The sequence below is a fragment of the Trichoplusia ni genome, unplaced genomic scaffold (assembly GCF_003590095.1).
Source record: "Trichoplusia ni isolate ovarian cell line Hi5 unplaced genomic scaffold, tn1 tig00004048, whole genome shotgun sequence".
NCBI classification, from domain to species: Eukaryota; Metazoa; Arthropoda; class Insecta; order Lepidoptera; family Noctuidae; genus Trichoplusia; species Trichoplusia ni.
This window is the reverse complement of record NW_020800497.1, coordinates 1,437-22,424: the sequence shown is the minus strand read 5'-3', so window position 1 is coordinate 22,424 and position 20,988 is coordinate 1,437. Positions and strand designations below refer to the sequence as shown.

Genomic DNA, 20,988 nt, shown 5'->3' with positions numbered 1-20,988 from the left:
CATAATAGCTTCTTTTAAAGCTATTTTACTAGTTAATGAAAGTATAAAGCCACACAGTGTATAACGATTACATAAGTGGTAGAAGAACTTTCATGTAAAACAAAACATTTGCCATGGTTAAAACAAGTTTTTGACTGAGTCATCGCAAGTAACTGGAAACAAAAAAAAGATCAACGGAACGTATCTTTCCTTATAATTTGACAGATGTTAGTGTTATTACGTGGAGAATGTGTGTAGTCTGTGGTAAAAAGTTTTTACAGTCAGCTGCGCGCACCTCGTAATATATTTTGAGGATTTCGTAATAAAAAATAGATTGCCGGCTTTTGGTTTGAAATGTTCAAAATAATTCAGCTGTAATAAAATGTCGGACTGGTATTGGCGGGTAATTGCTCTGAAGGCAGCGTTTGCTTTAAGTTTTATCGTTTGTAGTTTACGTGCGGACGATACTGTGCAAAAGTTACCGTTCTGCAATCCTAATAATGTTAAGGACGGTCCGGTGCATAACGAGTGAGTTATTATTATATTTCGTTTAGCTTTACGTGTTTTGTGTCTAAAAGTTGTACATTTAACAAAATTGCACGTGTTTTGTGTAAATATTGACGACCAAAACATTTGTTTACAAAACAATTGAAGTCTAAGGTATTGATAAAGAACTGGTTTCTCATAAAGCTGAGTTTGTGTTTAATGCACATAACAAGACTATTATGTTACTGTTTATTTTAAAGAAATTTTGAGCTAACTTTAACTTTTTAGAACAAGTTATGACAAGTCTTGGTTCTTGGTCAATTCTGTTGACTTTCTAGAAAAATCTTTGGATCTTATTAATCTTACCCTAACATGCGTGTAGACTATAAAACTATGTGTGCAAATGTTTTTCCGTTATCAACTGTACTGAAGTTTATCACTAAAAAAAATATAAACATTGGTTAAAGTATGCAATCAATCCAATTACTTTTGACCTTGGTGTTAACTGAGATTGCTAGTACTGCTTACCAAAATATTCGTTTGGTTACTTTTTGAAACAGCTGTTTAAGTAATAAAACACCTGTGTTTTGATATAAATAAAAATATATTGCTGATAAACAATAAAAATGTTGTGAAACAAGAGAACATAGGCTCCTCTCTCCTCTCTCCTCTAGTTTTTAGTAATTAGTTTAAAAATCTTATCTTAATCTTTCACACCCAAAGCTAAAACCTCAGTTTACTTATTACTATAAAAAATTAAATAATTATTGTCACTTCACTTCTTTTGGGCACCCTGAATCATATTTTGCAGTTAGCCTAACATTAATTTTAAATATTTATTCCAAAATCTTCTTCTCCATGAACTTCAATAAAATCTATATTTTACAGTAACTCTTGGGAGGATAATTCATACTTTAAAAGTGCAATGGTTTACTTAGGTATATTTAGGTGTATTTGGAGTTCCAACTAGCTTCTGACCAGAAAATGATTTGACAGAATAAATACACATGAGTAAACTTTTGAATCTTTTAAGTTTCAATAGAATATGTTTCAAATAAGTCTTCTTCAAGAGCATTCTGTAGGACATTGCCTTACCAAAGCATTTTATTTTCAGTACCATTATATTCAATAGTGAAATGTAACATTAATTATGAATACTAGATCTGCATGTTGGACCTGTGTGACCTGTGTCCCTGTGTCCCTGTGTTATCCCATGAACTTATCCAATGACTAAAAACCAAAAAATATTGTTATATGTTTTAAATTTGTATATGTTGTATACAACTTTGTTAATCTTTCCAGTCTAGTCATAGTCAGCACATTGGACGGACGGCTCACAGCCTTCTCAACACAGAATGGCCTCAAAGCTTGGGATTTGGAGACACAGCCGCTGCTCTCGTCAAATCTTCACCATGTCGAGGTAAAAGATAATTTAATAAAACATATGTAGGTCAATTGGAGAAATAAGTTTTTCTTATGGATCAGACATATAAACTGGTGAAAGTATTGTTTTTCTTATACAATGAATTAGCTCTTGTTTACATTTAATATTTTTTTCTAACAGTATCATATATTAGAGGAGCTCGTGGCTAAGCTATAACCGCATAAGTGATACGATCACGGGTTAAGCTATGCTTGACGCGGTTGGTCTGTAGATGGGTGACCATCTTTGTCATAACGAGTTCCTCCGTGTCTCGGAAGGCACGTTAAATTGTGGGTCCCGACTGTTATTCCTACATCTTTGACAGTCGTTACAGGTAGTCAGAAGCTTGAAAAAGTCTGACAACCAGTCTAACCAAGGGGTATCGTGTTGCCCAGGTAACTAAAAGGAGGTCAGATAGGCAGTCGCTCTTTGTAAAACACTGGTACTTAGCTGAAACCGGTTGGACTGATAGCCGACCCCAACATAGTTGGGAAAAGGCTAGGCCAATGATCATATATTATAAACAAGATAATTAAATGTGTAAAAAGGTCGGAAAAAGCAATCTGTCTGGAGATGGTTGGTACACATAATATATCATCTTTATGTAACTATCTACCTGATTGTAACAATATCTGTATCTAATCACTACTATACTGAATTGGAAATAAACTCATATCTTTAAATTAATTTTGATATGTCATCATAATAGAAAACAATTACAATATGTATAATGTGTTCTTATCACTAAGAACAATATACCATGTTTTTTTAGATTTTTTTTTGAGGATATTATGCGGTGACCGTTACGCGACGTTGACGCTATATTGGACGCGAAATTGAAGCTTAATGCCGTTTGGTGCCGAAACTAGTCGGCCAATTCATAGTTGCGATACAATAATTACTTGTGTTCCTACGTGCATAAAAGTCTAAAATACCCTTAAGTAAGGACCTCTAAGTAACCCTTAATGAGGTCAAGGAATAATTTATTTAGTATATAGAACGAAACACAAGCGATCGCTTTAGAAGTCAAGGAATGTTTTCAATACAGTGTTTAACAATGATCTTATGAATAAACATATAATTAATTGGCGTAAGACATCTCATGTTAATATCGAAGATAGATTAGCATATACGTTAAAATTAACGAATAATATGCTTAAAAATAAGTCATGGACCTCCTTTGCCGATAATTTCGAACTCTTATTGCTCAGTGAATACTTTATCCTCCAGAGAGCACTATCACTAAAATTTGTTTCAATCTACCAGGATAATACGTCAAAAACTATTTTAGAGAACTCTTCATTTTCTTCGCCCAAAAAATGCCGTAGACGACTGTGTGTGGCTAAGACTACTTTCTATGTACTTTGAGGTAGTAGGTTTGAGGTTTGAGGTAATCTCCCTTTGATCTCTAAGATTACCTCAAACGCTTGACTACCCTTGAGCAACACAAAGATATCGAAAATAAATCTATAGTAGTTCATGAAGTGATAAGTTCTTACGAGACGGTGGGTTAACCGCTTTGTAAAGTTACGCGCTACGGCACTACTTTGTCTGTCTTCCCTTTCTGTCACGCATACGGCAACAGTATGCAGGGTCCTCAACTCTCGTTTAAATAAAGCGAGCGGTCTGAGAAGTACACATTCTTTTTAACATCCGCCGCAAAAAGCGTCTGTCTGTTGCGCGATTTTAATTTAATTTGTTTTGTATTAAAAGTTAATTATTTGCGGGTGTTCTTAGACTTGTTTGATAAAAATCGCCCGACCCCTGTAAAAATTGTGATTGCTTTTTGGTTTGTTCTTATTCCTAACTGTATTATACCTTGCAGCTCACATCTGGAGGGAAGTGGGTCCGCTTGGTCCCGTCGCTCAGCGGCAGCCTGTACAGTCTCAGCGGGGACAACATTGAGCCGTTACCCTTCGATGCTGACCAACTGTTGTCCTCATCATTTAAGTACTCGGACGACCTTGTTATAGCTGGTAAGCCATTTCAATATTTTTAATATTCCTCCATCTGTCTTTAAAATTGTTGTAATGTGTCACATACACATAGGACACCCAGACTAATAAGACTCTGTAGATATCTAAAATGCTTGCATCGTGTGGGCTGTTATGTATGTTTGTGATTGGCAAAGTGTAAAATACCGTGCAGTCTACTTCATCTTATAAAACTCCCGTCTGTCATTCCCAAACTATCAGCCAGGTTTATTGTGTTTGAAAGTTAATTTATAAAAGTCCCATTATTGAAGGGTTTTCCCTTTTCAACATACAACTAATAAACTTTATCTTTCTGTAATATTAATGTACATTTCGTGTCGGTTTAGATTTGAACCAATATTAACAGATCATAAAACTTTTATCAGCATTTTTTGATCACTATGTAAAGTAAAATACATCCTCACTATTTTAGACTTGTTTGTCTATCTGTTAAATTTTCATGAGTATACTGAACAGATTTTAATAGAACTTGGTGTGTGGTAAGCAGAATGCTAAGAAAAGACATGCTATTTATTGTTGGCCGCATCCACGCGAGTAAAAACTATTAACTTAGTTCTAAAATAAGAAGAAAAGAAAACCCTGAATTGTGTTATTCGATTTTGCATCCTATTGAATCATTGCAAGTGCATTAGATAACAAAATGATAACATTTTTCACCAATAACTTTATTTGCCAGTCTTAAGTCTAAGTCTAATCTAGGGTCAAGTAAGTCTAGACACGATTTTCTGTCAACAGTTTTCCTTGCTTACCATTTGTGTCTACATATATATACGTCATCAAAAACGGGTCCAAGACCAACAAATAATCGTATAAAACAGGTTTTTAAATGATTATGCAAACAGTCATTAGTAAAATTAGTCATAGATTCTCACTTTTCCTGTTGAAGAACCAAGTGTTGATAAAAAAGTCTATTACCTTCTTTTCTATTGTTTTGTATAAGATTTCGAGTAGGTACGAATATCTCAGGTGAGCAAATTTGACTGACTTATAGCGTGGGTACCTACTTTAATCGTTTATGTATAATATTATTATAACTTATTTATAACATACTATATATAGCTTGCAATCGCACTTATAATAATAAAAACCTTAGCTAAAACCTGCTACCAAATCTTTAAAAAAATATGGTATCTAGTTGTGGAAGAGAAACGCCGCTATTCGCTTGTATTGCACTGTTATGCTTCCACTATAGCAATAATATTATTTTAAGAGATGGTGGTAGACAGGCTAGCCGCCTCCCATGCCCCTTTTAAAATAATTTAAAAAGCAAAATCATCGAAACAGCGTCACCCGCTCTAGAAATGTGACGAGACAAACAAACGATTTATTTTTAAACAGAAGTTTACTCCAACATTGCTGGTTGATACGCAATCCTAATCAGAACAGTTCCGCGTCCTCAAATCTGATAACAAATAAAAAACAGTGAATGTAATAATGTTATATACCTACTTTATATATAAGAATACATGTAAATAAACACAAATGAATCTTACGGTGAGTGATAACGGTGTTGTGAATGTAATCAGCTCATGATTACGTGGCGACTCATGCAATATAGGGTTGTCGAAGTAATTTGTGATTTTTTTTAGTCACTTTTCACCACGTGAATGTTTCGTTCTCTAATAACTGATAAGTATGAAAATTTGGACTTGAATGACGTTTAAATATAAAACAACTAAAATTTTATTTTTGGTTATCGAATCCGTCAGAATGAGAGCACGGATATTTTAATTTAAGAATGAAATGAAAGAACAGTCCCGTTAAATGTACATATTTAATAAATTCCAGTCAGATATTTTTTTCTTATAAATTCCGTTAACTGTGATACAGATTTTTTCTCCATAAAAGATTAACACGTGTGCCAACCCTACAGATCTGACCAATGCCGTGTCACCACGAAAGGCTTAGTATAGATCCAATGTTAGTGGGCGGTATATTGTATAGTTAAATAGCTCGGTATTTATAGTTCCGTTGCGTAATAATGGTAGATGATAATACCAGATTTACGTATGCAAATAGCTTTCTGCAAACATAACGGTTTTATGATGTTTAGTAGAATTTAGGGAGATTTGGTGACACTCAAAATGAATGTATTAATTACTGCTGGAGAGATTTTTCTGCCGTTTCTTCTCCTGTAGCAAGAGAAGTAAATAAATAGTTAAGGGTGATAATATTCTAGTAATAAACACTGATTTCCCAAATATGCCGTAAAAATACTTATTCGTGTATAGTAATGTAAATTGATATCTGATAGTCATTTTTTTTCTGTTCATAGTTTATGCCATCTCGTACATCTATCTATTTCAGTAATATTTTTCTCAAGTTTTTCTGTTACGAATGTTACGCTGATGGATCGTCTGTTTATCAACACATACCCACGCGCCTTGACAAATTGAACTATCTTCCTCTTCTATTGCTAAAAAACAAGAACCGTTCACCTTGGAAATTGGGAAATTACTTTAACTCTGGAACTGTTTTCGCTGTAACTATTTGCTGTATATAAAATGCCATAGTAAAAAGTATCATTTAATTATTGACATAACAAACGAAACCTAGTAATATAATGTAAATAAAATGACGTTGAACCATTAAAACATACTAAATCAGTTGTTTATCAGTGAGTTATCTATTAAAACTGAGTACATTATATTCTTATGTATAATAGAAAAAAAATATGCTATTTCTTGGATATGGAATCTGACAGCAACGTGTAATGACGTATATGTACTGTTTGACAGATAAGGAAGGTTAAAACTATGGGCCGTTTTGTAGCCTAATTTAACGAAAGGGATTAGCAATGATAAGGCAGGATTGTTGGATGGATGAGTGACTTTTATATTTAAATAGAGCGGTCTTTATTCGAAAGTTGGCTTATCGTGTTTTCCCATCGTGTTGATCCCGACTTCATTAATGTTTATAAATTTTTGCGACTAGTCTTTAAGACTACTTAGGGAGTTACTGTATACCTAACTCAGTAAAATTGGGCAGAATAATGTTAAATTGAATACAGTAAGAATGGAGGTGGACCCTAATGTTGCCTAAGAAAACTATAAGCAGAAGAGTTTTCTTTTTTAAAAAGAAGCACCAGATACCCATTTTCACCTCTGTGAGCCAGACATTCAGTCACACAAACACTGGCCCCACGCGGAGATCGAACCCGCGACACGCCACGCACAGTGAGTTTGGCGTGGTGACTTCAACCACTTGCCTATCCGTGCCTTATGTATGTCCATTGTGGGAAACTTACTTATTGTAGGAAAAAAACCTAATTTCATATTTTTTTACTTTTTAAACTCTTGACAGTCACAGACTATAAAAGTATGAATTATGCAAGTTTAACTAGCTTTTACCCTCCTAAAGAACGGTAGGCTACTTGCCTTTTTAAACAGTAATGAGTTAATCAATGGAATCTGTGTTAGCGTGCACTAAACATCTTTACCCATGTCAACATTATCTGAATGTACTGGCACGTCGCCAGACAGCGGCCACCTGGTTTACTGATCTTTAAAACTATTTTAATTACATTCTTACGTTTATCTGGAGGCCAATCCGGTCAGTACATCGGGATAAGTCTGTTATCCAATTAGTATAATTAACGTTATTCAAATCGTATAAATCTTGGCTTCTTGACGCTTATAGTGTTTGCATACTATCTACATTTTCAACAGACTTCAAAAAAGGTTCAATATTCGTATTTTTTTTCCTGTTTCTTACCACAAAACTTCGGACTGTTCGATTTTGTTCATACTTTTTCATGATAGCTGTCATTTTGTCCCATACTTTTATGAAGTTTGGCACTTTATGTTCGACAATTTGTTTGAATTGAGTGTTTCTAATGGGTGAATTCCAGTTCATAAAATTTAATTTAAATTTCGTAAATATTAGCTCACATAAAAACATTGGTCATAAAAATAACTTTTATTTCGTTATTTAGATTATTTTAGATAATGAATCTAATGCAGCACGTTCAAAACTACCATATATTTTCTGTGAGGTACGTAGGAGTTATTGGCAGAAGGCATTCTCCACTCATCAATCTTTAACTGGTGCAGAAAGAGGAATTTACATTCATACACATACATTTAAAAATCAAACAAAATAATCCTTAAGCAAAACAATAAGACATACATCAAACAAACGTTCCTAACAAAATAATAATAACATACCGAAGTGTGTCCAAACGCTTTCCTTTCGCTTCGTTTATGTTAATTAACATAGCATGCTTATCTTTTTGGCTGGCATATGATTCATATATTTAATACGTCGTCCTGGAAGTTGAGCGTCACGAATTAAACTAATATTATTGGAATTGTTTAAACGTGACAGCGCACTACTAGACTGCTAGCTAGGGTGGCGTCCTTATCACGCAATAGTACAAAAAAAAATTGAGTAGATGTAGACGCATAATTATTTAAGTAACAACGGTCTACTCACGCATATTCATTTGAATAGCCCAGTCGCATTTTAAGTATGGAAGGGTTAAATTACTTCTTTGTCCATAGGTGCTCGCGAGACCCTCTGGTTCGGTCTGGACGCGCACACCGGCGGCGTGATCTACGAGTGCGGCTCCGGCGGCTGCAGTACCGAACAGCAGACGGCAAACGCGGACCGTGACGTCATCGTCCTGAGGCGACATTCCAGCACCGTCAGAGCACTGGACCCTAGGAGCGGGAGTGAGAAGTGAGCTGATATAATAATGTGGACTGTTGTTAATGTTTGTGTAGGAGCAGTGCCGGCGTTAGGGGGGGCGTGATGGGGCGATGGCCCAGGGCGCCAAGGTCTGAAGTTGCAGTCTCTTGATTCTCCTGGTGCAAACCCTCAGCACTGTGCTCTGCTCTGCTCTGTGCATATGGGCGCCATAATCATTCGCCCGGGGTGTCAGTGGGCCTAACGCCGGCATTGTGTAGGAGAAAGCTGACGTAGACAAATGCTGAACGCTAATCGAATCGCTGTAATAAACGTCAGACCATAAAGCTTGTCATTATAATATTCTATCGGCGTATTGATCTTAATTACACTCGAGTCTTAATTACGTTGCTCTAGTGGGGGGGGGGGGATTGTACTAAAGATGTATTAAGGACGCCAAAATGACCAAAAATATGATTCCTCAATTTTTCTCAAGATTAGCCTAATAAACAGAAGTGAAAAATAATCCATGATAACTTAGTTGTTTTTTCACGCAACAGTTTAACATTTTTAGAAAAGATTAAGCATACTCTGGAGTATATAACCTGGACTTCCAATAATACCTTTGCCAAAATGGCGAGATACAGCAGTCTGGTACATTTTCTGCTTCTTCTACCTTAGATGGAACTTCAGCGTGGCCGAGCATCGCGTGGCACTAAGCCGTCGGGAGTGCGCGGAGGCGGGCGCGGGCGCGGCGCCGCTGGGCGTGGCTGTAGCGCTGCCTGAGGGAGTCGTCGCTGTACGAGATGTTGCTGGATCCAAACTGTGGCAGCAGAAGGTAACATTCTACGACATATAATCTGTGCCTTCCATGATAATACCCTCGCTAGGTTAGAAGATCCGCTGATTTGGATGAACGTGTCCTTTATTACTTCTTTTAACTCAGACCGCGTCATTTAGGTGCCTGCGATTTCATGATCTCACTGTGTTTTCGGGTGCGTGGTCGTGCGCGATAATTTGGTCAGAAGCAAACATGAAGACAATCTGCACCTTTAGAAGAAGAAATATCTTTCTTTCCTTTAAATAATTTTGATTGAACACAGATAATGCAATAATACTTTTTTATATTCGCATTAAGAAGTACAAGCTAGTAGAATTTATTAAAAATTACAATGTTTAAGTTGCAAAATTTTCATTTCATAATCGATACTGTACCAAAAGTTTTCTCCTGTTACTTGTCTATCAGTCAACCAGCAATAATAACAAATAGATTATGAACAGCTAGAGTCCCCGGTAGCGGGCATATGGCGCCTGTACTCCGGTACCCTGCAACATATCGACGTACTATGGGAGGCCACGCAGACCCTCGCGAACGGCGGACTCACACAACAGCCCTCCTTGTATATAGGGGTACATGACAAACAGGTAACACAACAATATCCCAGATTTACGAACTTATCACAGACAAACACTATCTATCTTTTACGATTTGTCGCTTAAATTACTGAACCGGTTGTGATAAAATTTGTTACCAGGTGTGCTATAAAATTAAGTTGTGGTTTTTGAAGAATATATAATGAGACTTTTTTTAAATTGAAAAATCACGGAATAATCGCTGGTTACATAGAAAATAAATAAATAATAATAATCATTTAAGTTTATTATATTAAGTTTAAGTAACACTCGTATCTTGTGACTGAAATCGACTTCTGACTTCTAAAATCATATTTAATCAAAAAAAGCCTAAATACTATTTACACAAAATAAGTAGATGAATAATAACATTACACTTTCAGCTATACATCCAAGAAAGTGAATTCTACACTCGTAAGCTGGAAACAGCTGTGTCAGCGAAGCCGTTGCCATGGAAACTGGTGACAGCTCGACCGCAGCTCACAGCTGAGCCAGAAGACGAGAGAGCGTTATCACTGCACGATACTGATAAGAACGCGCTGTCTCTTATCACGCTGTATGGGAGCGCTGGGAACAATATAGGTGAGGATAACTTGTATGACTAGAAAAGAATGAAACTGAAAAGTTTGAAGAAAATTGTGCTTTAAAACGTGCTTCTTGTACCGGTACTGTAATTTTTAGGGTACAAAGAGACAAAACGATTCCTATTACTGAGGCATCGTTGTCAATCATGAATTATGAACCGTTATAGCTAGACATTTGGAATTTTCGCAGATGATGTATTTATATAGGTCACCACTCCCACCCTCAAATTGTTTTGCTTGTTGAATAACAGCAGACTCAACCAAAAAATGACCATAAACATTCTTTACTTATTTGCTACAGACACCCTTCAAAGAGCATTAAATCTACCAACTTCATACATAATTAAGCACCATAATATATCATTCACTTCAGGTGATCACGGCTACTTCGTCTACCTAGAAGACACTTGCGACCAATCCGTCCAAGTGTCAGAAGACCTGTTCGACGACACAGCCCTGCCCAACATAAGTGCTGAGGAACCTGAACACCATCACATCCACGTCCATATCTCCTCGCTCTGGTATTGGTGGAAGGAAGTCCTGCTGATTGCTGTGTCTTCGGCTCTGCTGATGAACCTCATGATCTGGCCAAGGTTCTTCGCGCCGAAGATTAGGGCGCAGACCCCGTTGCCGATTGTTAGTCAGGAGCAGGTGATTAAGCAAGCATTTTTATTATTATTTCCATTATATGTTGTTGCTGGTTGGTTGGCATATAGCTGACTTATGATAATATCCAGTTTGTCCAAGTTTAAATATAGGTTCTTTTGCGTCTAAATGGACTCTCATAGAAAGATATTAATTCAGGAAAGTGATAATAAATGCTTTAAAGTTTTTTTACTTTAAAAACGATGGAAATGCGGTGCACGAATTCTATAAATTATTTCCAAGTCAGAGTGATACTTTCTTAGATAGAGTCTGTATGTAAAATATGATCAGGGATCCTACAGTCACGTTTTAAAGTTATTTATTACGAGTGTGGAAGAGAGATCGCTCGACGGTTGTATTGCGCTGTCACGTTTCCTCAACCAATGCACTACTTTTAGACGTGGTGGTAGATCCTCATTACAAGTTTTCAACTTTGCATGTGGTACTTACATTAACGACGTCATTTTGTTCTAAAATTTCTTAAGTTAGCACTATAGAGGACCAGATTTTTCTCAAATTTTCTGACTGTACGTAAATCGACGTCTCACAAACAGCCCTATTCCACTAAAGCAACATAACCCACAAGCAGGTGGTGGTCCAGGTCTGTGGCTGGCACCCGGACCAACCCGGGCCGCGGCCGAACATTCCAGAATACTCCGGCCGCTACGAGAACGACTTCACGCCGCTCCGCTGTTTGGGACGAGGCGGCTTCGGCGTGGTCTTCGAAGCTAAGAACAATATCGATCATTGTTCGTATGCTGTTAAGAGGATAACTTTGCCGAGGAGGTAGGTTTGTTTTTGTATAATTTGATTTGTTTAAAGACTAAACTGCTTATCTGTTATTTAGCGTTTTTGTTATAATAAAGTTCTAATAAAAAGGTGTAGTAATATGAGTCCCATTTATATTATCTTTGTAAAACTCGTTTTAAATAGGAGATTGGACTAATCTCTGTCAGACAGATTTTCCCCTTAATTTAAAAAAAAAAATCGTGTGACGTCACTTACCAGTACTCTTTTTACAAGCAAGTAATATTACAACCCCTCCTGCCTATACAAAATACGTATTCAATATTTTTTGGGTCTTTTTCTGATGGACTAAACAATCATATTATAAGATTTAATTTAATACTATTGATTTTCTTAATTTCGGAAAAGGCATAAGTCCCTTACGAAAATGTTTCTTCGTTCCCTATAATCAGGGACCAAACGGGAACTTTCGAGCAGATACAGACCACTGTGAAAATCAGATCTTACTAACCCAACCTTACCAAATACTCATCCCTATATTCAATTAAACTCATATTTAATTTCAGGGAGTCAAAACGCGAGCGCGTACTACGTGAAGTGAGAGCCCTAGCCAAGTTAGACCACGAACACATCGTGCGGTACTTCAACGCGTGGGTGGAGGAACCGCCGCCGCTGTGGCAGAAACAGAGGGATGAGGTGTGGATGAGGTAGGGGTTATTGGATAATTGGATTGCGAGTGAAGGAGGTTTGAAATCAGGGACCGGACAACCCCACTTTACAGTTAAGCCGTTTGACAGGGTAACCCGTACACGGGGTAACTCATATCGCAGTGTTACCTTTTGTTCGAGTTACATCCTCGAAACCCAGCGAAATGGTTAACACCTTCATTATGGTAACCACGTGAAGGGGTTAACCCCTTCAATAACTTAACCCTTTGAAGTGGTTACCTTCACGAAAGGCTTTTATTCGTGTTACCCTGAATTACCCACTAAACTGGAGCTGCATACTTGCACCCTAGCGGCCCCTCATTGCTTTACTAAGACTAAAGCTGATTTTCTTCTATCGCCGACGCGTCGCGCCGCGACTCGCGCCTCTCGGACAAACTACCTACGCGCGAAACGTCATATAGGTAACTAGCTGTTGCCCGCGACTTCGTCCGCGTGGTTAGAAGATATAAGTTAGGAATTTTTGAACGAAAGCCCTCGAAGATTATATTTTTCCCCGTATTTGCCACATTTTCCATTAAATCTTCGCTCCTATTAGTTGCAGCGTAATTTTATATACCTAGCCTAAAACCTTCCTCGATTATTGGTCTATTGAACACAAAATGAGATCAAATTTTTTAGATGAAATTATTTATAATAATTAAAAAAAAAATCGAATACAAGTTTTTTTCATTTTTTGCATTTTCTGAGAAGATTTGACGGGTGAATTTTCGATTGAAAATTAGAGTGTTTTTTTTTATATTATTCAAAATAAGGTGAAAAAATAAATTTTTGTAAAAGATAAAAATAAAAAACGACAATCTTGGTTTTTTAGATTTTTCACATAAATTTTGAGGTCATGTGAAAAAAATGTAAACACAAAAGTTTTAGATCTTTTTCTTTTAGAACTTTGCCATTTGACTTTTTTCGATACGAATTTTAGTTATGCCGGAAATCGATAAAAACCGTTTTTTACTCTTCAAACGTCACTCCACCCCCTTCCCGACCTCAGATCACCCGTAAATTATTTTTCCTTTCATTTTTATAATATTTCCCCTCCTTTTCTAATGGGTTTCATCCTACTATTTTTTTTTTGGTTTGAAAATTATCGACCCTGGTCTACAAGTATAGACACGAAAAATATATATCACAACATTTGAAAAGTGCGACAAGCAAAATTAAACTGTAAGATCATATCCACAATGATTTTTATTCCATATTTACAAGTCGCTCGGTAAATGCAACAATGGCGCCGCTGGGCGGTAAGATGTCACGTGCGCTCGTGGTTATACTATTTTCAAACTAATGTCTATGATAAAGAGTGCATATTGCATTGTCTTAGGTTGGAGTGGGTTACCCTGTTACAGTGTTACAGGGTAGTAAAGGGTAACCTGTTCGGAACAGGGTTCCAGTAATCCGTTCGAAGGTGTAACATATGTCATAGGGTTTTTTCTTGAAGCGCTTAAAAAAACCCCTTCAAAAACCCTTTCAATGAGTATCCGGCCGGTCCCTGTTTGAAATGCATATGGAAAGAGGGGTGTGGAAGGATTGATGCCTTAATAAGGTAGGAGACGTAAACGAAAATAAGAATTGTTTGGGTTGAGTATTGTCTTGTGTTTTCAAGCAAATAAAATTTTAAAAGTTATGATAATTAAAATTTCTGGCTGATACTTTGAAATATCATTGAGGATAACCTATTGTCTGCAGTTATTGTCATTATAATGAAATGCCATCCCATCGTCAAAAAATTTACAATTTAGTAAGCACTACTTTTACCTAACTTAGGTTACCTATTTTATTATCGTTATTAATTTAACCTCAAAATTAATAAAAAATATAATCTTAGAGAACTGGACGGTGTAATCAGTGGCCATGTCCGATGAGTACACGGCGACCTCTCCCGCCCCCGCCAAGCGCCCGCCAGTGACGTCATGCTGAACCTCAAGTCTTCAGACCTCAGCTTCGACGCGCTGGAGTTCAAGAAGGACGAGCCTTCCAAGAGGATCAGGTATTTATATCGAGTTTTTGTTTATGTGTGTGTATTATACTAACCTCTTTTTAAAAGGAGTATTTTTGCATATTTTACTGAGACTACATTACCTTCCTATTGCAATGGGTGAAAATCAGGGTGTCATAATTTTGATATCCATTTAGACATCAATTTTTTAGGGTTTCATATCGCAAAAGAACAGAAAAGCGTTCCTTATAGAGTCAACTCTGTGTCCATCGATTTGTTTCGCTAGTATACAAAGTGAATATGATTTCAAAATCATAACATTTTTTCACAGATCCTTCAGCTGCGACGATTCCTTCAGCATAGTTTTCGATGAGAACGCACCATCCTCCGACAAAACTCCGACCAATGACGTCACATATTCAAAGACCAACGACGTCACACACTCAAGGACCAATGACGTCAGTCACTCGAAGCCCGACGACGACTCGTTCATAGTATTCGCTCACTCCGAAACAGAGTCGAAGAGAAACTCCTTTGATAAGAGATTGGAGAGAGTTAAAGAGTGCGATTATAAGACTGAAAGTTCTACTACTGGGAGGAAGAAGAAGGTGAGCTTGGTTTTATAAGTTTTAAATAGTTTTAATTTGTTGGGTTAGTATTCGTGCGGAGGGGGGGGGGGGGGTTTGCTGTGATATTTATAAGTCCTTGTTAAACTTGATGGAGTGTAAGAATTAAAGTTGAAAATTTTGAAATTTGCATTTATGATATCAGATACAGAATTCTAAAATTTTACTTTTATTATCATCTTCTCGAATTGTATTCTTGTAGTCCATAACCATTTAACGACCATTTAACCCGTACAACACGTTTTAATAAAAAACTATACTCCTTTAAATCTTCGTCTTCTCCTGATCTAACGAACTCTTATACCTAATTAACCTATTTCTGTACCCCAGAAGGGCCACACTCGCCACTGGTCCCTGGACATGGTGGTCCGTAGCTCGGACCCTCGCCCGCAGGTCCTCACCCGCAGATGTACCTCTACATCCAGATGCAGCTGTGTCGGCGCGACAGCTTGCACGACTGGCTCCGGGACAACCGCAAGTGCGACGCCAGGGCTGATAAGGTGAGCTAACAGTTATACGTGGGAAAAGTCTTTGGATTCTTTAACAAATAGATCATACACTGGGCGATAGATATGAAAGTCCGTAGCTCAGAAATCGGTAGGTAAAATATGTCTGCCAACACTCTTGCATGGGACCTACAGAGATACAAGTTGCCAGCCATAGAAGTGAGTCGGACTGACGACACTTAGGACTCCATACAAATGGGCTAAACAAGAAACAAATTGGTTGGGTGACATTTATTTGTATGCATTTTATTCAAAATTAAACAAGGAATATATTTACAAAAACTCTGGCAAACTGCATAACGGTTTGTCGGCAGTTGTTCTCGTTAACACTGTTGAGTGTTGATGTTTATTACAACCTTTACTCAATGCCGATTTTAACTTTTTGTTATTTGTTCTTAAAGCGACTTCAGACATGCATCATCCGTGAACATTTCTACTGTGTAGCTATCACGGTTCATGAGGAACAGACGGTGAATGATGACAGACACAACGTGCCGAACTGGATGCATTATGCTTACATTGACAAAGGATTTGATTTGTACAGATGGATACACAGTGCATCCTCAGTAATAAGGAGATTTATAAATAGGGTTCTGTTTTTCCGTTTGAAAAACCACTACATTATCTTCTATTTTATCACCAGGTAAAGATCCTATTCAGTCAGATAGTATCAGCGGTGGAATACGTCCACTTAGCGGGCCTCATCCATCGAGATCTCAAACCGAGTAACATTCTATTCGCTCCCGACGGCCGCGTCAAGGTCGGAGACTTCGGGCTGGTCACCGCCATGAACGACACTTCTAATGATGGCGAGGAGAAGACTGATGCTGTGGACCCTCATCAACGGCATACGTATAGAGTTGGTGAGTTTGATGTTTGATGATTTCTGTAAGTTTAATTTGTATAGACTTGGTCTTAGCGCGTCGTGCTAATGATAATAGCGGCGGTTCCATACGGACGATTCGGTTTTGTTGTAGGATGTGATAATTGATATCTACTTGCTGTGAATGGAATAAAATAAGAGGCGATAGAATTCTATAATGTATCGAACTATTTTAACGGGACACGTGACTTTGAATAGTTATTTCAATACGTTTTAAGGATTCAAACAGCGTCAGGTTTTGTTTGTGCATAAGACAAGGCAAGATAACGGAGTGCTCTTGCTTTGGACGTCATCAAAAATATCAGAATTGTTGTAAGACTCTTCAAACGAAATTAAACTCTTAGTACATGTAATAAAGTATACAATTCAAAAAGCTTCATCTGACTTTATTTAGTAATTTTACTTAAAAGTGTCAAAATTCTGTCCTTATTTACCAACATATCGTTCGCCAGGCACCCACCTCTACATGTCACCGGAACAGCTGCTGGGCCGTCCCTACAGCTACAAGGTGGACATATACTCCCTCGGCCTGATCCTGTTCGAGTTGCTGCAGCCCTTCGCTACGGAGGCCGAGCGCGTGGCGTGTCTTCTACGGCTCAGGAACTCTTTGTATCCTGAACAGTTTACTCAGAGTTATCCTCAAGAGGTCAGTATATTTGAAAATTTGTTTGAACGTACGGACAGTCGAGTGGTTGAGGCTACTGGGAAAAATACGCTGTGCGCGTCGTGTCTTGGTTTCGATCCCCATATAGAACAAGTGTTTTTGTGATTCACAATCCCTTGTTCTGAGTATGAGTGTCTTTGTGCATGTCAATTGAATGTTTGTGTAACCCTCGGTGATACAAGGATTTTAAATAATTTAAATACAAATTCTCAATATCCTTTTCAGTATCATTTACATATTCCTATAAATTATGAAACTTGTGTAAGTGAATTTTGTATAAGGTACGATGTGGTTGACGTATTCATATGGATAAAACCCCTTTAAAAACATTAATAAAGATAAAAAAATCTCAATAAGAACGTTACATATTGGAAAACGTAACTTGAGACAGTGAGTCACAATACAATTCGCTTAACCAAAGAACCAATACTTGTCATTTATCGCCAATACCAAAAATCGCTTTCCAAAGGAAAAATGAAAACTATAGATCAGTGTACTGGATGAAAAACACCTTAACCTAGCGTCACTATTAAAATGACTATCATCCAAACAACTTTCTCTACATATTCCTATTAATTATCTACTAATTTCACCCATTATCTTCAGACGGAAGTCTTAAAGCTGATGCTGAGCGAGGATCCCTCGCAGCGTCCAACAGCTACAGGTGTGAGAGCTCGCGCGCCGCTGTTCCAGCTCACCAACCCTGAACATCACTTCATACTGCCTGCTATGGCGGCCGCGTAACATGTACCAAATGGAAGGTAGAGACTTTAAGGTATAATATGTATTTATTTCGTATTACATCGAAGTACTTCTGCGATTGCTAATGCTATTGAACCATATCTAAAGTAGTAATAAGTCGTCAATTAACGCTACAAAAATCCTGTAGTTTGCTGTTTCAATACCACTATCAGAAGTTTTACATTAAAAGGTGAAAGGGAAGATAGAACCATGTAGGTAACATGTAATGTATAACTTTTGTTATTCAAATTCATAATTATTTATTCAATAACGGTTTATTCAAGCGTAATGATCGAGATTGCCTGATTGCCGACTAGTTTCAGACCCGACCGGTGTCCTTATTCAAGACCTGACGCGTGACTGAACTGTTTTTCAAATATGTAATGATGTAACATGCCAGACCACTTGGCATTTAGTACTTGCTCCTTCAAGTTATAGGACTAGACAGCACATTTTCGTCTATTGGCATTGTAACATTGATATCGTACTAAGTATTTCTGGTATTACAAGCTATTGTATTCAGTGTCAAAATCACATCCAATATCTTTTTGGTGAATATTAAAATTAAGCGTTCATAGCATTTACATTTTTTTTGCAGCTACCCTAGGCAATGACGTGAACTGTCATGTTGAAATAAAACAATGTTGATAGTAATTTGTAAAGTATTTACTTTAAGCTATTATTGTAAGTTAATTATGTTTTAATTATTATTATTAGTAGTCAAAATTAATCATTTTCAACAAGATTGTTAATGTTATAAGATTTATAGACTCTACAGCGTTATTTCTGTACGATCTGGCAACGTCGCATCACTTTAAAGTATTCTTTTTTGGTAGTAAAATAAGAGTCCTTTGATTGAAGTAGAATCTTTCACTCATAAAAACGAATTTAGTCCGTCAGATAGATTTGCAAGAGATATTAGATACGTGTTATTCGTTATATCGCGTAATCCAATAGACTGTTTAGTGATTTGAAATCTCGTGTGACGTCAATTACCAATACTTATATTTTCTTCGGAAAAAATACATTATTAATTATTACCTCTCTGCCCCTATTATTTCCACAAGTTTCACCATCGTTGACGCGTTTTATTGATGTGATAAAATAAATTTATTATTTTTTATATATTATATATATTTTTTGGGTTTTTATACTAGATACTATATTTTTTATTTTTTTCACGGATTTATATTTTGTACCAAATCGCCTTTTAAAAAATGCGACGACGCCAGATCGCATTTATGAGCTCTTGTACCCATTTACGAGGCTACAATAATTATTTTAGACTAGAAACATTTTGTTTCATAATTCTTATTGAAAATGATTGATTGTTTAAAGCAATAATGTAATTGAATAAAGAAAGACTGGCGTTGGGTATTGTATGTTGCTACGATGAGATATCAATGTGTAAAATAAATTATAATTGATTATTAAAACCTATTTCATAGTTTAGAAATTGTATCTACTTAGTAATGCAAGTTAAGTAAAATGTTGAATAAATGTTTGATTGGTTATGCATGATTATAAGAGTCAATTTACACTGAAAGAGTGCGAACGGCAGCGTCTATGTATTAAAATAATTTTGAATCTTATTTACGTAAATAAAAGGTTCAAAGTTATTAAAGGCAAGGGTAGCGACTCGCAAACACTTTGCTCAGTCATTACTCTTATGCGGGTTACTCTCTTTTTAGAGGGAATTGGCCCTAAATGTAGTTTAAAATATACGAATATGTAACTAAATGATAAACATAAATCTATCACAATACAATAACCTTAATAAAATCATTTTTCAGCTTGGAAATTATTCTTTAAATTAACGTAATCCTTCCAAAAATAGACTAAGATACTTCTACTTATATGATAATCTTGTAGCATGAAACTACTAATAAATATTAATAACGTGTTTATAAATTTACATATTTATAGCAAAATTAGCTAAAAAATAATGTATGACATGTACTTGAGACAGTGTATACTAAGTATTTGTTAGAGTATAAGTGAAAGCTTGATGGTCGCTAAATAATTAATATTACGAGATAAGAGTTCAATATTTATTCTTCTAATTGTGATTAAAACGACATTTTGTTCATCATCTGTTAAATGTTAAAACGCTGTGATTGGTTGTTTGTCTTTAGGTCAACTAATCACAAGGTTTATTATTGATTTAAATTAATAAATGACATGAAAAATGTGAGCTTTATAGATACAAGGGCAGATATCTGAATCACTGCTTAACTTATGAAGTAAACACAGAACTCCTTTAGTAGTAAAATATAAAACAGTAGAAAACTTCTTATTATAAGCCTACGTAATAAATAACGAATAAACGAAAATAAACCTTATTGCATTGAAATAAGAATGGTTAATGTAAGAATACCCACCACCACGTCTTTAAGTTATATATTGCAGTTGTGCAAGCGTGACAACACTATGTAGCGTAGAGGGACGTCCGTGGGCGTAGCCAGACAAAGGCCCAGGGTGGGGCAACAGTCAACCTATCCCCCCCTCCTTCGGTAATTTTTGGACATGGCTGGGCAAGAAATATAGCGAGCGCAGGGTTTTCGCTTGATTAAAATTGCATTTCCAAAGTCTTGATCAGATCCCCCACTTCCATCTCCATTTTTTTGTTAACTTTCTTACGGATATTATGATCCTATAGGCCAGTGCCAGGGTGAGACAAGTGCCCCAGCTTGCCCAGTGTGGCTACACCCATGAGGACGTCTCTATTCCACAACTGCAATAATATGATTTCAAGGTGTAAAGAAATACTTGTGCTACTAGTTGTATTCATCGAGATTTTTTGCGTTTTTGACACCACAGTCGACGCAATTTCGTAAGTTTTGGCTGTATGCTCCAAATAGGTCAGAATATTATTTAAGTTTACAAATAAGTAACATTGTTGTATGCACTGTTAGAATGGATGTATGAGACTTGTATGTGATGTGATCACATTCCCAATGTAATATATTATTATAATACTTTTTTAAATTCTGTTTTATTTATTACAACC

The 20,988-nt window shown here is 36.6% G+C and overlaps 1 protein-coding gene across 1 annotated transcript; it reads left to right on the top strand.

The window, feature by feature from the left end:
• The first annotated feature begins 237 nt into the window (after window positions 1-237).
• LOC113508182 (eukaryotic translation initiation factor 2-alpha kinase-like) lies at window positions 238-17,984 on the top strand. Its single transcript, XM_026891139.1, has 17 exons — window positions 238-507; window positions 1,768-1,885; window positions 3,714-3,864; window positions 8,385-8,562; window positions 9,190-9,346; window positions 9,790-9,933; window positions 10,305-10,503; window positions 10,879-11,156; window positions 11,740-11,936; window positions 12,464-12,604; window positions 14,448-14,458; window positions 14,516-14,609; window positions 14,890-15,166; window positions 15,559-15,684; window positions 16,334-16,553; window positions 17,026-17,219; window positions 17,844-17,984. The coding sequence occupies exons 1-17, from the start codon at window positions 362-364 to the stop codon at window positions 17,979-17,981; spliced, it is 2,769 nt and encodes a 922-aa protein (XP_026746940.1). The 5' UTR covers window positions 238-361; the 3' UTR covers window positions 17,982-17,984.
• The last annotated feature ends 3,004 nt before the right edge of the window (window positions 17,985-20,988 follow it).